General features: G+C 48.9%; 4 protein-coding genes across 7 annotated transcripts; 1 reads left to right on the top strand and 3 right to left on the bottom strand.

Moving 5' to 3' along the window:
- Positions 1 to 137: 137 nt before the first annotated feature.
- serpinc1 (serpin peptidase inhibitor, clade C (antithrombin), member 1) lies at positions 138 to 3930 on the bottom strand. Its single transcript, XM_088312608.1, has 8 exons — positions 3731 to 3930; positions 2627 to 2990; positions 1810 to 2025; positions 1565 to 1702; positions 1022 to 1240; positions 770 to 944; positions 462 to 526; positions 138 to 390 (listed from the first exon to the last, which is right to left on the bottom strand). The coding sequence occupies exons 2-8, from the start codon at positions 2987 to 2989 to the stop codon at positions 214 to 216; spliced, it is 1353 nt and encodes a 450-aa protein (XP_088168734.1). The 5' UTR covers position 2990; positions 3731 to 3930; the 3' UTR covers positions 138 to 213.
- Positions 3931 to 4365: 435 nt separating this feature from the next.
- slc1a8a (solute carrier family 1 member 8a) lies at positions 4366 to 10001 on the bottom strand. The gene is made up of 12 exons (XM_088312607.1): positions 9082 to 10001; positions 8717 to 9007; positions 8239 to 8318; positions 7574 to 7789; positions 7212 to 7254; positions 6928 to 7135; positions 6698 to 6797; positions 6392 to 6625; positions 6016 to 6210; positions 5798 to 5932; positions 5549 to 5651; positions 4366 to 5067 (listed from the first exon to the last, which is right to left on the bottom strand). Exons 2-12 carry the CDS (start codon positions 8966 to 8968, stop codon positions 4921 to 4923), a joined length of 1713 nt encoding a protein of 570 aa, XP_088168733.1. The 5' UTR covers positions 8969 to 9007; positions 9082 to 10001; the 3' UTR covers positions 4366 to 4920.
- Positions 10002 to 10120: 119 nt separating this feature from the next.
- sgta (small glutamine rich tetratricopeptide repeat co-chaperone alpha) lies at positions 10121 to 15325 on the bottom strand. 4 transcript variants are annotated; one of them, XM_088312616.1, is made up of 12 exons: positions 15173 to 15325; positions 13878 to 14012; positions 13700 to 13809; positions 13270 to 13345; positions 13101 to 13200; positions 12656 to 12760; positions 11945 to 12080; positions 11805 to 11867; positions 11535 to 11572; positions 11330 to 11452; positions 10781 to 10904; positions 10121 to 10676 (listed from the first exon to the last, which is right to left on the bottom strand). In XM_088312616.1, exons 2-11 carry the CDS (start codon positions 13975 to 13977, stop codon positions 10793 to 10795), a joined length of 963 nt encoding a protein of 320 aa, XP_088168742.1. In that variant the 5' UTR covers positions 13978 to 14012; positions 15173 to 15325; the 3' UTR covers positions 10121 to 10676; positions 10781 to 10792. The 4 variants fall into 4 exon arrangements, with proteins under 4 accessions (XP_088168742.1, XP_088168739.1, XP_088168741.1 ...); XM_088312613.1 differs by having other exon boundaries at positions 15154 to 15316; XM_088312615.1 differs by having other exon boundaries at positions 13878 to 14016; positions 15173 to 15309.
- Positions 15281 to 17295, top strand: c13h19orf25 (chromosome 13 C19orf25 homolog). The gene is made up of 3 exons (XM_088312617.1): positions 15281 to 15668; positions 15840 to 16013; positions 16411 to 17295. The coding sequence occupies exons 2-3, from the start codon at positions 15872 to 15874 to the stop codon at positions 16584 to 16586; spliced, it is 318 nt and encodes a 105-aa protein (XP_088168743.1). The 5' UTR covers positions 15281 to 15668; positions 15840 to 15871; the 3' UTR covers positions 16587 to 17295.
- The last annotated feature ends 43 nt before the right edge of the window (positions 17296 to 17338 follow it).

Genomic DNA, 17338 nt, shown 5'->3' on the forward strand with positions numbered 1-17338 from the left:
GCCTCCTGGGGAGACTGGGTCCTGAACACGGCGCCTTAGACCACTCGGCCTCCATTACAGTTTTTTAGCGCTCTTACTTTTTAGTGTTTGCTTTTTAACTTTTATCTCTGGAAAATGGAACTTTAATGAACAATACATTTTGAAATGATCCTTTCTCATTTAATTGAGAGGAAGAGTGAGGCGTTTTTTTCTTTTGGGTCGCTGGCGTGCACGTCACGGTTGGCAGGGCCGAGCCACGCGGCCCACGAAGAGTAAGGCGTTGAGCGACTTCTCGCGAATCAGCAACAGGAACGGCCGATCGGCCCGCAACACCTCGGTGTCCAACTGGATGGATCTTCCCGACGCCACCACGGCGGACGACGCCGACGCCTCGCTCCCGAGCTCGTTCACCTGCGCGTGCGTGCACGTCAGAGCACACACCCCCTCAAAGCCACCAATCAGAGAGCGCACGTGGAACTCACCTCCAGGAAGGCTTTGTGGAAGGCGTCGCTGATGGAAATCCCGCTGATGACGCCGTCCACTAGACCTGAACACAACATGGAAAAACTCGCCGATGTTTCACTACCAAGATCAGTTTTTTTTTCTTTGATCAGGAAGCTGAAATTAGATATCATTTTCTTTTTTATCCATTCAATTTGGTGAAATTAGCCATTTAATAAATTACGCTAGTCGTCTTGCACGTTTCTCAATGCATGCACACGCACACGCACGCACACACTCCCTCTGCGTCCACGCGCAGACGCTCAGTAGTGCTCAGCTGCGCCCCCACCTGGCAGGCTGGCGTTTTGCGGGCAGAAAATGTCGCGCAGTCCGAGCGCGTTGAGCGCCTCCTTGAGGCGAACGCTTTCTTCCAGCCGAAATCGCGGAAGGTGCACGGCGACGCGCCTCTCCGTCATCCGGTCCAGCCACCCGCTCAGCGTGGGAAGGTCCAGCTCCGCCTCCACCTGCAACCACACACACCCAACGTGCGGGGCTCAAAGGCGCGACCGCCGCACGGGCGCGTGCCTGCACGCGTGCGTACCTGCGCCAGGGTGCGACCTTTGTCCGGCAGCAGCACGGTCAGGCCGATGTCCCGACCGCGGTACTCCATCTCCAACAGCTGGAGGCGCTGCGCCGGCAGGCGGGCATAACGGAAGGTGTTCTCCTGGAACATCATCTGCACGGAACAGCTGCGCTGCGCGTCCACGTGGAAGGGGGCCACGTAGGCGTTCTCCTCGTGGAACTCGTGCAGCCACCGAGCCTGAGGGGTGCGCAGCCAGCACGTTAGCCGAAAGCTAACATGACAAAACTAACGTGACAAATGACCCGCAGCATGCAGCGTTTTGAGAATCCCAACTGGAATTGGAATCAGGACACCCTCCGCACAATCATGCTGCATTTTCTTCTCGTTTGTTCATCAGTGGCACCTTGGGCGTCGCAATTAATGGAAGCGTAATTGTGATTTAAAGTTTGCCTTTTCATGATCATAAAAGAAAAACGATGTACGTGCTCCCAGCGAGGTGAAAGCAGTTGAAGTTGTTTCATGACAAATTGACTCCTGGAATCAGGGGCGAGCGGTCGCTACCTTGAAGTAAATGGTGTTAACCAGGATCAGAACGGTGTCGGGACTGACGGCACCGGCGGGCAGCGCGTTCCGGATGTTGTTTTCTGTCTTGTTGGCTACCCAATCGTTGATGATGCCGCGAGACGCTTCTGGCTCGCCCTGAGGCACAGCGACATGTCAGAAATGCCAAAGTTCCAAACAAACACCGACAAACAAACGACTGGTCGCCCTGCAGTGAGCGCCAAAGAAGGAGCCGTTGCACCGACCGTAAAGTCCAGTGACATCATCTCGGCGCCGTAGACTCGAAGGCTAATCTTCTGGTAGGTGGCGTTGAAGCGCAGAGAAAGGTTCCCGAAGAGACGATTAGCCACCGCCAGCTTGGTGCTGGCATCTTTTTTCCTGTACAAGCGACACAGGAGCTTGGCAAAGTAAAAGTGGACTTGATCCGACGTCTTCTCCGTGACAGAGTCAAACTCGAAGACCTGCCGGCACACATGCGTGCACGTCAGTTTGAGCAAGTTGCTCCCGAGCTCGCACACCGTCACACGAAAAACACTTCAAAAATCTCCTAAATGGACTGATCCACTGCTTGGGTCAATCTGACCCAACTTTTTAAAACAATTGATACTTTGAAAAAAAACGTTTAACCTCAAAAGGTTTGGCTATCTTGTAAAAATAAAAGAACATTATTTTTAGGGTAAAAAATAAATAAAAATAAAATAAAATAAACATTTGACCCCAGAAAATGTAGCTATTTTGTAAAAACATTTACAATTTTGAACAAAAAACATTTAACTAAAAAAAAAAGACTATTTTGTCACAATAAAAATGTTTCAAAATGTAAAATACATTTGACTCCAGAAATTTGGCTATTTTGGGAAGATAAAAAAATGAGATTTAGTAAAAAAAGAAATTAAATATTTGACTCCAAAAATTCGGCTATTTTGTAAAAAAAAAAACATTTGACTCAAAAAATGGCTCTTTTGAAAGAATAAAATATATTTGAAAAAATGTAAAAAAATAAATAAATAAAAATTGACCCCAAATTAGGTTCTTTTTGACCCAAGTGTTTTCAGAGAGCACCTTCATGATTTCCTCCAGCGTGCGTCCACAGGCGCCCAGTTTGGTCATGGAGAAGGCGGCGGACACGCTGAGGGGGGACAGGAACAGGTTGGCGTCGGGAGTCCGACTCAGCGCCAATTGCCGGTACAGTGCCAGCGCAAAGCGAGCGTTGGCGGCGGACAGCTCCCACACGCGCCGATCAGTCGACTTCGGGATCGAGGCCATGTGGGCGTCACTCTCGGGGGCGTCGCCCTCGGGCGCCCGGAAGATGCACCGAGGCTCCAGGGCCACGTCCTTGGCTTTGATGCTGCACGGGTCTTCAGGGACCGAGCGCGACGCCAGCGACAAGACGCTGAGGAGGAACAGCCAATCAGAAGAGCCCATCCTGCGGATGGCCAATCAGAGTCAGCATAGCTGATTAGTGCTTGTTTGAGCGCCAAAGACGTTCAGAAAACAGCATTGACACACGTAGGTGAGCAGTCGTCTCTGTGCCGCTCAATTTTTGCAGATTCACAGGTTCGCCTTTTTTTTAACTGCACTTACCTCGCGGATTTTGTAGTGTCTATTTTTGTTATTGCACGCTCGCATAGCAACAAACACGAGCCAGGTGTGCGCATTCTGGCTAATGTGAATGTCGTCATTGGCTCACTTGCATGTCACTCAACATTGCCAGCAAAAAAAAAAAAAAAAACATTGGCAGCCAGTTACTAGTATGTAGAATGGAGATAGTGACCCCAAGTGGACAAAAAAATAACTGCACCTCACATATTCTGATTGTTGTATAAAGATTATTCAAGAAGCATTCAAATGTATGGCAATAATAACATTAACACTTCAATGTCACTACGTCACAGATGACATCTGTCTTATCTGACTCCTTCATAAATCATTAGAGCTCACGCACGCATGTGCACAGCAACGTAGACCTTCAACCACACGTACCATCGCAAAGACAAACTACTCCAAGTAAAGATGTTGGATTGATTCTATTTCTTCTAACATCAAATAAAAGAAAACATTTGAATGATCGTTTTTCACGCTCAAAGACAAAAGTGAGGAATGAGTTCAAAGTAAAGATCACGTCCATGTTTTTATTAGAGTAGCAGGACAATAGTTTTTTCTTACCTGAGCAGACGACGCACGCGTTATGTGTGTGTGCGCGCGTGTGAGGTCAGTGACCTGCGGTGTCCAAACATCACATTGACCTTTGAACCCTGAGGGTGCAACAGTCCCATTTGTACTCTACGTTCATCTGACAAACTGAGCGTCCGTCCGTCCAGTCGTCTACCCGTCCGTCCTATTGTCCATCCATCCTGTCGTCTATCCGCCAGTGCAGTCGTCCAACAGCGCGCGAGAGGGAGAGAGAGAGAGAGAGAGAGAGGGGCGCCCAAAAGTCAGTGTTGACACTTCACTTCTGTGGTGGTGTGTGCGGGATGCCCAAATCTGTAAATAGTTCAGTCATGGCTGTGATCGTGTACTAGATTTGCCAAAATAAAAGTGTGCATCTCACAAATTATAAATTAAAAAAAAAAATGTACTTAACATTTCAACAACACGCACACACACAGTGAGGTCACTAAATGGGTCAACACTGCCTTTTGGGCGCCCCCTAAAGGTTAAATACATTACTACATCTCATAATCAACTTGGTTGAGAGCTGCAAAGCTGCTGAGGTAAAAGTCCAAATCAAGAAAAACTTTTGCAAGTGACACGAGACGTTTTGACAAAAACTTTTAATATCACACACCATACATCATAACAATAAGAAGACATAAAAAATGTAGAAAAAGACAGCATTAAAACTTGGCAAAGAGAAGACACCAACAATTAAGGCACACTTTAGTGTCTTGCAAATGCAAAAACACGCGCCTGCGCGCACGCACGCACACACACGTGACTACTCTAAATGAAACCAAAGTGAGTGTTTACACATGAGCTGCTTTGTTGACGTTGCGATCTTGAAACAGGAAAAAGAAAATTGAGCTCGATAGTTTGACAGGAAGCCAGAGAGACGCATGCCAGCATGCTGTCTCGCCACAGACAGACCAGATCACATGACTGGCCGAGCAATGCCGCTGACTTGTCATTGCGAAAAGTGAAGCCACCAGCGGCCATCTTGCGTAGCCACTCGCTCACACTAATATGTTGACTTCCCCGCTTTACTTTCTGTCTCTACGGCAAAAATGCCACAGTGTGTGTACTATGAAGTCTTGGGGAAGCAAGACATGCGCATCTCATCGGTTGGAATTTAAAATGCTCAACGATTCGTTGAACGTCCTCATCGCCGCGGTAATAGCGGCTAGCCGGGTTAGCGCTCACACCTGGCAGATGTTGTAGTAGACCGTGTGCGCGTGCCTCTCGAACGCTGCGTCGCCGTCTTTGTGCGTGTGCACGTGTGTCATGGGCACGTCCACGTGCTCCGCATCGCCGCCACGCTCGTGCGTGCCGTACGACGGGACACTCTGCGGGGAAAAAAAGAAGGCGTTACGTCATTGGCATGTGCTGCCAAATTGCCATTTGTAGATCGATCGCACGTCTCATTTTTCGTCTTGTCCCATTAAAATGAATGAAAATGGGATAATATAATATTTTACTTTTAGTGATCTACCCATGGACAGAAATCTCACCAAGACAAATGGAGCTAATAAAGAAACATTTTTTGGAAAACATGATGAAAATCTAAAAGAAACAAAACTGACAAAAACAAATTAAAGTCTAGTAAAAATCCCTCAAAATTGAAATAAGGTTCTTGTAGGATTTTTTTCCCCTCTGCCTAAAGAGGACAAAATTGCTTCTTCTGTCATTTTACCAAAGAAACTCTGGAAATTTTGCAGATTTTTTTTTTGTAAATTTACTGCAAACTGTCGGGAAATTTAGTGAAAATATTCTGGCAATTTCCTCATACGTGCTTAAGGTGTTGGCGTGCGCTGTGTGTGTGCGTACCTTTCCCTCGCTGCTGAGGGGGAAGTCCTTGCGACACAGGTGTGCGATGATGCCCGCTGCCAAGGCATCGCCCAGAACATTGATCATGGTGCGAAATCGGTCCCTGCGCGCACGCACACACACCAACACATATATATAAACATGTACGTGAACACACATACGAACGCACGTGCGCAAAGTCACATGCACAACCTCACAAGCGCACAAAAAGACACAAACGTGCACGCCCACACGCTGCCGCCGACCTACAGGATCCAATCGATGGCCACAATGAGCGTGATGTCATCCGGAGGCAGGCCCACGGAGGTGAGCACGATCACCATGGTAACCAGGCCCGCTTGAGGGATGCCGGCGGCGCCGATGCTGGCGGCCGTCGCGGTGATGCTGACGGGAACGCGCGCACAAAACACAGTCAAGCGCGGGCGGGTGGTTTTGGGCGGCGTAACCCGTCCGGCGGTGGGCGTTACCTGATGGTGACCAACTGGCCAAAGTCCAGCTCGTAGTCGTTGACCTGCGCAATGAAGATGGCGGCCACGGCCTCGTAGAGCGCCGTGCCGTCCATGTTGATGGTGGCGCCCACGGGCAGCACGAAGCGGGCGATCTGCCGATCCACGTGGCACTTCTCCAGGAGACACTTCATGGTGATGGGCAGCGTGGCTGAGCTGGACGCCACACACACACACACACACGCAAACATTCAAGTGTTGCAAAATCACACGCGAGCTGACGCAGCCAGCGAAGGCGCGCTTCACACACTTGTGAAATTTGCTCAGATGACCTTTAACCCGTTGACTATATTAGCCGCATGGTTCAAAATGGAGGGAAAAAAAAAACCCCGCTGACCTGGATGAGGTGGCGAGCGCGATGACCAAGGCCTGCAGCAGGCCACGGATGAACGTGAACGGGTTCTTCCTGGTCAGCAGGAAGTAGAAGAGCGGCAGGAGCACCAGGCCGTGCACGAAGAGGCCGGCCAGGACGGTGACGCCGTACCAGCCCAACTTTCGGCCCAAAGTGCTCGGGTCCTGCATGTCCAGAATTTTACCAGCCACCAGGAAGATGATCCCGAACGGGAAGTACCTGAAAGCGCACCGAAGGGCGTCAGGCGGCGTCTCTCGCGGGTGTTCGCAAAGCGCTCGCGCAAACGCTCACCACACAGCGGCGTTGATGATCTTCATGACGCACTCGTTGATGCATTGGCACACGTTGACCAACGGCGCGCCGCGCTCGCCCATCCGGCCCAGCAAAAGTCCTGCGAACACATCACAACGCACACACTTCTTGAGGTCCGAAAAGACGCACGCTTGAAGTCCCGCACATCTCGACGTTCTAGACCCGACACGGCGGCGCCGGTGGCGGCAGGCGTCCGCCGCGCGACTCACCCATGGTGGCCGAAAAGATGACGATGCCGAGCACGTTCATCTGCTGGCTGCTTCCCGGGCTCGTCTTGTACGTCACCTCGGGCGGCGGCGTCAGCTCCAGCAGAACCGTTCGGCCTTTGCCCTCGGTGTCGCCGGGCACCACGTACACAAAGTTGGGCGTCACCGTCCGGGCGGGCACCTTCAGGATGGGCACCAGGTCCGTCTTGTACTGAACATGCAAACGGAGAGCGTGAGAGCGTGAGAGCGGCGCACGCAAGCCAAAGCGGCGGTCGGGCCTCGCTCACCTGCTGGAAGGTGGCCTCGATCAGATTGGACGGGACCATGTTCCTGTGGGCGGAGCAGACGGGAGGTCAAAGGCACAGATAAGGGGCGTGGCCCGCACGCAGCACGAGAGCGCCGTGCCAACGTGCGCGGCGGAGATCAGCGACGCTAAAAGCTAAGCTGCCACTCAGCCGTGCCGATGACTAAAAATACGGCCGCTCGCCTGACAGCTAATTGGATTCACGTGAACGTGCGACCGCGTGCTCGTGTGAGTGCGTCCGTGTGCTTTTGCGCACGTGAGCGTTGCGAAGGCCTCTGGAAGTGTTTCAGCGTGTCATTAGCCTGAAACGGCGGACGTCGGCATGACGTGACTCGGCGGGCTGACCTGATGAGGTCGAGGAGGGCGTCGGCCGAGGTCATGACGGGCCCGCCCCCCAGCCGGTTACTCTCCATGTCGGTGCCCACGCCCGGCTTGATGATGACCACCAGCACGATGCCCACCACCACCGCCATGAAGGTGGTCCACAAGTAGTACGTCACCGTGAGCACGCCCATGCGGCAGCACGCACGAGACTCCATCGACGAAAGGCCCGACATCAAGCTGCGCGCGCGCAAACACACACACAAACCGGCGTTACAATAGTGTCGCATTTTTCACATTTGTTTTGATTTTGCTTTGTCAATTTCAATCAAGTTACATTTAATTTAGTTTTAAAGCAGGTTACATCTTTACCCATTTTATTTATTTATTTATTTTTACATTTTGCAATGAAAAAAAAATAGTCACTAAATATTGTGTAATAATCTTACGTAAAATCCCAAAGGGCTGTTCGACGTTCTTGTAATACCGAAATAAATATCTTTAAATTCAACCATAAAAGTTCACGGATGATATTCATTGAAAACAGGCAACAATTTCACTAAATATTTAGTTACTTTATAAATATAATCTGTCGTTTAATTAGTCTTAGTAGTTTTTTAAATGCATTGTTGGTGAAGTGGGCGGAGCTAGGGCGTGTTGCAGCGCGGCCATTGGCGGGCCAAGCCTACCTGGAGGTGATGAGCGGCAGGATGAGCATCTTCAGCATCCTCATGAGAAGTTCGCCAGGGAAGGAGAAGTAGATCTTGGCCTGCGTTCCAAAAAAAAAAAAAAAAAATGAACGAGCACGTCCTCCGCGGGGACTCGTCATGGCAAATGTGAGCGTGTGAGTCAAGTGGCAGCTTAAACAATCGCATCACCCGCCGGGTACACGCACAAACACGTGCACGCACGCACGGTGCAGCTGCAGCTCGTGACAATGATCTTACAAGAATTGCGGCAAAGTGTTTGGCTGTTAGCTCAGCACGCAAACTCACACCATCGAAGGGTGAAAGTTCAAAATGCAAACGTGATCACGAAAACGTGACACCAAACTTTTATTCTGGTGTGGCAGCAATACGCTTTGGTTCCATCCCGTTTGTCTTTTGTTGTCAATTTGCGATTTTGCCCTTGTCATGTCATTTTCCGTATTTGAGGTGCAGCCGGTACCTGCGTGGAGAGTTGCGTGCCCCTCAACATGAATCCGAGCGTGCAGCCCGTCAGCACGGCCGCCACGGACAAAGTCAGGAGACCGTTCCTCTTGGCGAAGTTCCGCAAGGCCACGCGCACGTCGCGGCTCACGGTGGCGCGCAGGAAGGACTTGAGGCGGTCCGCCATTCCTCCTCCATCTCTGGCCGCGCAGAACGAACGTTCGGAGCGAGCGTCCTCGTCGCCGCCGCTTGCCAGCAGAAGCTCGTCCATGACGGTCGCGGGAAGACGGCGGGAGCTCAGCAGCTTCTCCTGCGGGAGGAGCAGGATTAAGGCGGGGCGGATTTAGCGGGACTAAGAGGCTTAGCAACAGGTACCGCGCTCACACTCTTCTTCCTCTGCAGACCCTGGGCAAGTCGGGGTCAGAGGTCAACCAAGGCTCAGGAAACTTCAAAGCGTCTTCAAGGGCATCAGGCAAAGACAAAGACGTCACTTGCTTGGTCCGTTTGTCCGCACAGCAACTAACTCGTCAAACACGAAGCAGATGGCGACCAACGGATGAAAATGGGCAGAAATAAGGCAAGGAACCGTAGGCAAGGATCGATTAGCGTTTTTCCTTTCTCACCCTAACCCCCGTTCTATAACCCAGCTTTTTGGGGACAATTTAACTGTAACCCTAAACCCTTTCCTAACCCTAACCCAGAGTTGCAAGATCAATTTTGCAGTCGTGCTCATTGGACTGGCGGTCAAACGTCGAGTTGCGAGAGGGGCGGAGCCATCAGTTGATCAGCACCTGGTGGTCTGGCTACTCCGGTGGGTAAGATGCGAGTCCGGTCGGTTGGGAACACCCGGCATGGTACTCCTGTCAGACGGAGGTCCAACTCACGTCTCCAGAGGTGGAGAACGTTTAAGGGGGTCAAGTTGTTCTCAGTTGAATTACGTGAAGGATGTCACAAAGACCATGTGAAGCATTTTCTGCAAGATTGTGGAAGATCGTCGAAATCCTTCCCCTGGGATTCCTACTCTTGGCCTCCCACCCACAAGAGGGAGTTAGTCGGCCTTGTTCCCTCTCCGATTTTTACTACAATCAACTAATACATGTGGCCAAGGATGTCATAAAAAATGAGTCAGTTGTTAAGGTCACAGCCAAAAAGTGTCCAGCTCAAACTAATCATTATTTAACAAAAGGTTTACGGATCAGACTCCAATTTCCTTTGGTGGAGTGACGTTCGCAAGCTGAGCCCTGATTGGTTGATGCCTGAGCATGAGCAACTTTTGCATTTTCACTTGACCTTTGCTATCAGTAGAGGAGCAACAATAATTCACATTTTGATCATCTTTGTGTTGATCTTCAACTGTCCAAATCCTTGAAATAACTAAAACTACATTGTCAGATTTCTCCCGTACACCATGAATGCAGACAGATTCTTTGCGTGTTTTTAATATATACAAGACGTTTGCACACACTTGCTTTTGATTTGGAAAGCAACATTTTTGCCGAGTTTTCACCGCTGTTATCAATTGATTTTACATTCATTCATTTTGAATTGCTGTTTTCTTGTGAGCAATTTCTTAAAGGGAAAGTTAATCGCCAGACTAATTATTAAAGTCTTGTTTAGTCCTAGGTATCAGCTTCTCTTACTTTTACTTCCATGTCAAGTATGAAACTTATTGGCAATCGAAGCTGAACAACAGCAAAGACGACAAATCTTTTAATTGTTCAGCCTCGCCGAGTGACCTCAGCACGCACACGCACAACGTCGTTTTGAGAGGACACGCACGTCGACACTCAAAATCACACGGTGGTCAGGAAGTGGGAGGGGCTTCCCCGAGGGGTGTGGCCGGCGGCAGCGTGGAGGATCCTCTCATGCACGAATCGTCGGCCGACCGATTCAACTTCATTCCAGTCACAAAAAAAAAAAAAAAAATCATCCCAAAGTCAAAGAGTCAACGCCGGTTCCTCCGCTGAAACGTGGCCTGCCTGGAAAACACCACACATATTTGCCAATATGACGACTTTCTCCCACCTCTGTCTCGAAAAAAAAAAAAAAGCTACGTTTGCTGACGCGCGGTGGGCGGAGTTACCGGGTGCGGGCGTCACGGCTGCTCCTCGTTCCCGGCGCTCGGCGTGCGATTGCGTATTTGACTCCTGAGCTGCTCGATGAGTTCTGGATTTTGTTGCTGCATCTGCTGAGCGAACTGCTGACCTCTAAAAATCCAGCAAAACGCACGCGCACGCTGGTTAGCATCATTACGTGCCAGCATCGCATGGCGACCAATGATGACATCATTCAAATTTGCAGGCGGGGCTTCCTTGACCTCGCAGTTCAAGGGCAAGTTTCTGAAACGATTTCAAACTAAGGCACACCTAAAGTAGCTCCACACCTCCAAACAGAAGCAGAAATTTGTCTCTTGGCCAATTTGAGTGATTGGGGAGTCACCACTAAGGAATGATTGCTTCTTCACGTCACTCATTGGCGACATTTTTAGCATATATCGAGGGTACAATTTATAGCGACTCAGCATTTTCTTGTCACATTGCTACTGAAATGATCATCAGGTTTTTCTCTGAATAATTTACGAAGTAACAGGAGCTGTGTGACGAATCAATCAAATGTGCTGGAGCGTACGTACGCCTGAATGAGTCCTGATAAATCTCCGGCCGGCGCATTTCCTGGGACTCCTGCCGGGGCTCCACCAGCTCCTGCCGCTGCGCTGCCGCCTCCGCCGTACGCTCCCGACATCATTCCCGACATCCTGACGCGCGGCCGCGACAAGCTCGTCAGCCAATGCAAAACACACACAGCTGAGATGCGCACACACACACACACACACTTACATCTGCTGGACTTGTGGGTTCGTCATCAGCGACGACGCCTGCAACAAACATCAGGTTTTCATATTTCAAAGCGGCTCGGCATCGTGAATGAAATTTTTAACTGTAATTTGGTTTGTGTTATTCAGGCTGGGGTGATGCGTTTCGTCTACGTTCAGAACGTAACAAACAATTTGAATGGCTCCCAAATGGAAAGCGCCAAAGATGACGCTCGCAGGTTTCATCCTAGATCTCGTGTCATCATGAAAAATGATGTCGCTGATGTGGTCTCACCATGTTCATGAAACCAGGATTGCTGAGCAGTCCAGCCAGATCCACTCCGCCCATTCCCGCCATCTGACATGAACAAACACACACACACACACGTTGGCAAACACACACACACGGCGGACGAGAGTGCGTGGCATGTTTACGGGACTGGCGGCGTCCATCTTGTCCTCGGCGATCTTCAGGTTGGACTTGTAGGTGTCGTTGTCTGGGTCCAGTTCCAAAGCTTTCTTGTAGAACGTCACCGCCTCCGCGTGCTTGTTGAGGCTCGCCAACGCCAACCTGCACACGAACACACGGTGGAATCGTCTGCCTTTTCCCATTTGTATAAGCGGCACAGACGCCAACATTTTCTGCCTTTGAGATTGAATGGAAGGCAGAAAGGAGGCCGATTGCGGGATTTGGCAGAATTTGTATTTTTGAGTAATTGATGAATTGAAAATTACATCAGAACGTTTTTTTGAGGCCTGTTGGCAGAAGCAACAAAGATGTGCAAAACAGGAAGGGCTTTGACTGTTTTGCATTACTTTGTCCTGTGGTATTTAAAGCCTGCAAAAAGCATTCCCATTTTCCATTTGTTAATGTGTGGAATAAAATGTATAATTCTTTTATTTTTTTTAAATCTGAAAAAAAAAATTAAAAGCTGTTAATTCTTTGCCTAATATCAGCCGATTAAATCAGCTGGCTGACCAACGGGTCAGGCCATGTTCAAACCTCTTTTTTTTATTTCCCTCCCAGGCTCATTCATTCAATCAGAATTCAGACAAATTTTGACCATTCGCGAGTGAGTCGTTTGGGCGACCAAAACGAAACAAAAAACACGGGATGAAACGTGGTGACGCGTCACAGGTTCTCACCCCATCCTGCCGTAAGCTTTGCTGTAGTTTGGGTCGATGCCGATGGCCTGCTCGCAGTCCTGCACAGCCCCCGCGTAATTTCCCAGCTTGCTCAGCGCCGCCGCCCTGCACAAAGATGGCCACACGTCACACGACACTTACGACGATATGGACTGGCCACACGAATGAACATCGGTCACGCCGTTTTGGGCCAGGGCCAACGGCATCGAGTGAACGGAAAGTCGACGTCAATGGTTCCGGAAGTTAGCACGGTTTTAAATTGAGCTCGTATCGGCCGTCACGCTTTTAAAAAGGTTGAAGGCCATCTTCATCACAACGCTGAATATTGGCGCCGATTTTTGGCCTGTTCCCAACAAACAGCAAACGAGAACACTCGCACGGAGTTGCTGCAGGTCCCAGCATACGCTCACACGTCGACAAAGCGGCGAGATGGCGGCGCGCTGACCTGTTGCAGTAATAGACGGCGTTCTGAGGGTTGAGGGTGATGGCTTTGGAATAAAACTCCACAGCGGCGCCGTAGTTGTCCACCTTCATTTGATCGTTACCTACACGGGAGAGCGCGTTAACACGCGGCCAACCATACGGATGCCGCACGGGCGGCAACGCGACCGTACCGTCCGTCTTGAGTCGCTCTGCCTCGGCATGCTGCTCCTCGCTGACGGTGGCGCCGTTGTTGTTGTTCGTCTGCGACTGTCACACACCAGAAAAAAAATCATCATCATCAGCAGCAGCATTCTGACAGGAAATCTCGAAACGCTGCCAGTTCATGAGCCACAGTGTTCCTCTCGCCAAAACACTCCATTTGATGATGTTTTCGGGGCAAGTGATGCTGTGTGACGCATCCACTCAGAGAACTCGTGGGAATTTTGGCCTGTATGAATGTCTATTTTCAAGTGAAACTTGTCATCCTGTCGGAGAGGGGTTGCCCGAGCAGCAGACCGAAGCAAAGGGTCCAGGGGAGACATTTTGAGGTAATAACAGATGAAAATGAGCAACCCTAAGAGTCAAATCAAAAGGTGGGCAAGAGCAGCGGGCAGCGCTTACCGAGGTCTGGCGAGTGGCGGAGGCAAAGATCTCGGGTAACGTGAGCGGGACAGCGAGGGTCTGATCGTCCGTGGACACTTCAAAGGCCGTCTCCAGACATTGGACGGCCACTGCGGAGGGAAACGGTTGAGAGGAGCCGAGGCGGGGCTCGCCAAAGATCGCGACGGTGGCGGCTCACCTTCCAGGCTTTCCTGCGCTCCAGATGACAGATTGCCCGACTGCAGCTGCTCGTGGAGGAAGCGGATGATTGAGAAGGCCAGACGCTTATTGTCCGTCATGGCGGCACAGGACGACGCCACACAAGCACTCACAGCTAGCTAGCACAGCAACAAAACATGTTGGCAATATATACGACGAATAGGCAGGTCGTGATAACAGATCAGAATCACAAAGTCTGCTTTGATGGAACTGAATCAAATTGTTACATTTTAAAATGCGCTGTCATTGAATATTAAAACACTCCATGTAACCACATAGTTTTTGATCATCTTCCATCAGAGATCCACACACAACTCAAAGAGAAATTTGTCAGTTAATGCTATTTTTTATCGTTATTTCTGTAAAATTCCCCTGTTAAAGTCAAACACATTAAAAAAGGAAAAAGTATTTTGAAAACAGTCCAATTTTTTGCCTGTAATTCAGATCTTTATTCTTGTGTCAAGAGACAAGAGATTTTAGTATTCAGCCGAGTAAGTGGATGTCAGATTTTTTCCCCCCTCTTTAAAAAGAATGGGCAATATAATTTGTCACATCATTGGAAATTATAGGTTTTATTTGTGTCTGTGATTATGCCAAATATGATGTAAATAGCAGAGGTGTGCATTTTGTTACATTTTGCCGGTCCGTCATTCGTCAGCGGACAAAAACCCATTGTCCACTGAAATGCCAACTCTCGTAAATTGATTTATTCGCGCACACATTTTCTGGCCCTGGAGCGGCCATGTCCCCTGCTATGATGTCTTTACCCGAATATTAATAAAGTAGAGTAAAACTCAGATTAACAAGAATTTTCCACAGATTACACAGATCCATGACCTGATAATGATAAAACTTTCCACTAGACAATGATACTGAAATCCTCTTTAAAAATGTCGATCGGTTAACGCTGTTCCCGTATAACGCACTTCATCTTTGAGTAATTGACACATATACTTCGATAAAACGCAACACAGCAATTTACGTTCTCAAATGTTATTAAAACCTGTCAGAAGAGCTGTTATCCTGGCGCCGGCGAAGTGATAAATGTTTTAGCTGTGAGGTACGCCGAATATTAGGAGGGTCAAGCTGTCAAATGTACTCAATTCCAATCCCGGTGTCCACACAAGCAATAAGCAAGGCCACGCGCGAAGCTAACAGCTAACAGGCTAATTGGGCGCATTGATTATGTGGCATTCTTCGAGGTCAAAATGACGCATGCCAAGTTAAAAATCAAAATAGAGCATTTTCTGTCTCACCAAATGTAGGAAAGCTTACAAAGCGAGCTGGCGAGCGGCGGCGGGGAGAGAAATGTTGACTTTGCTGTTGCTTCCTTCCGCTCGGCAAAGCGTAGCAAGCAAAAGTTTACCGGCGCGTGGCTATGACGTCACACAGAGACTCTCCGAGCCTCTCGCCCAAAATTGACGTTTTAGCATCTTAGCTATTGCTAACGCAATGTTTGTTAACAAAGAAATGTATTCGAAAAAGATATTGAAATTTTTAAACAAATAAATAAACATTTCTTGACCTGAACCATCGCGAATCAATCGTCCAAGGCGACAGGTGGCGCCAAACAAAGCATGGCAGTCAAATAATAAAAGAAGTTTGGTGACGTAGCATGTTTAAAATGAGCTAAGAATCGCTCATCTTTAGGCCTCTAAGGTGTACCAGCGCTTATTTACCAGTGGACATTCACGTGGGCAAAACGACGAAAGCACGTAAATAAACAGTTACGTCACTTGGGCTGTCAAATTCCAAGTGGCCAGCAGAAAAGGTAACACGCACTCACGCTCGTTTGAAGGTTGCTAGTCAATGTGGTGCTGGTGCATAACTTTAGACGGTCAAATGTGACATGTTGGACATCAAGCGCGCTGCTGTGCATCAAGATCGAACTTGACTGACAAAGCTGCAGCATGACCAACTGAAGCCCTCGTGTCGTGCCCAGGTGGACCGATCGTCATCCTCTTCGTTGTGGTCATGAACGTAAGCTTGAAAAGCAAGAAGCGCGTGGTCCTGCCTAGCAGACCCTCTCCGCCGAGTGTGGACCACATCCTGGAGGACGTCAGCGGCGCTGAGCCCGACGACCCTGTATTCGGCATCCTGCAACAATCACAACAACGTGAGGCCTCGCCCCAACTTGGCACGCTTTATTCGCTGCACGATGTGATGTGATGTACTTATTGTTGTTGTTACTTCTGAAGTGCAAAGATCTTCAATTAAAATTAAGAAGGGGCTGGTTGCAATGGATTTCTCTGCTCACAGTTCAGAGGTGGATGCCAAATGCTCCTTCCATGGTTATTTTGCAAGTTTCGTACTAATATTTGCAGAGAATGTTTGTCACATACCTCCACTTATGCACTCACATTTTGGTGATCATCGGCTATGTTTTACGTATGTCGAATTGTCATAGAAGTCACATTTGTGGCTCGAATGCTGGTTATTGAAGTTTGACCTTTATGATCCTTGAAGACAGAAGGCCCAGCTCATGCGAGTGACATTGCTTGTTGTGTCGTCAGCTGGCGGCGAGGCGGGCGAGGCTGAGCGGACCTTCCCCCAATGTCGGCGCCACACGGACATAAAGCGTCAGCTGCAGGAAGTGGAGGCGGTCCTTACGCGCCAGCGGGACCACCTGAGGGCAGCGGGCCAGCAACTGGACTGCCACCTGGCGGAGGTCAAAGGTGAACTTTGCTGAATGTTCTGGAGCCTCAGCGTCAACCCTTGACCTCATTGTGAAGTCGATGAGAGGAAAGCCACGCAAATGTTTGACGACTGGATGCAGCCCAGTGGATGAAGGCTGCTTGCACAAGCGAACACTAAAGTGATGTTTCGTTTTGCTTCTCATTACGCTCATGCATTATTGATATCACAATTGGAGGTGCAAACATTCCCCAACAACCAATCTATTATCAAATTAATCAACTATTTTGATAATCAATAAATTATATACACACCTTGTTTAACTTCAAATTGTCCAAATTTCAGCCTGCCAACAGAAAATATTCTCCAATATCTGTGGTTATCTATGGAAGATTTGATCGTTGTGTTTTCAGTGCGGAAATGTGCGCCGTTCTGTGTGCCAAATTAGATGTCATGATTTGCAACGTGTTTTGTGAAGATACTGATTCCAAGTTTTGATATCTAGACTGCTTATCCTATTATTTGACGCAAATACATCCTAGTGCCTTAAGACTTTCTTTTTCGTCCAAATGTCACTAAAGCTCTTTTTACCATTAATGCATTGGAAGGAGTCTCATGATGTTGTTGCAGTACACCTGAGGGATCTGTGAGCTTAAGTGTCAGGATGTTGTGTTCACACTTTATGCAAAATACGACAGACAGCAAAATAAATGTTTTGTATGGATTTGTGAAAGTGATGCAACAATTGCATCGCTTTACCGTTATGATGTTCTGGTTTTCTTCTGGTATCTATTATTTGTGTTCTAA

The sequence above is a fragment of the Idiotropiscis lumnitzeri genome, chromosome 13 (genome assembly GCF_059441095.1).
Source record: "Idiotropiscis lumnitzeri isolate Australia: NSW breed Sydney's pygmy pipehorse chromosome 13, RoL_Ilum_1.0, whole genome shotgun sequence".
In the NCBI taxonomy this organism is placed as follows: domain Eukaryota; kingdom Metazoa; phylum Chordata; class Actinopteri; order Syngnathiformes; family Syngnathidae; genus Idiotropiscis; species Idiotropiscis lumnitzeri.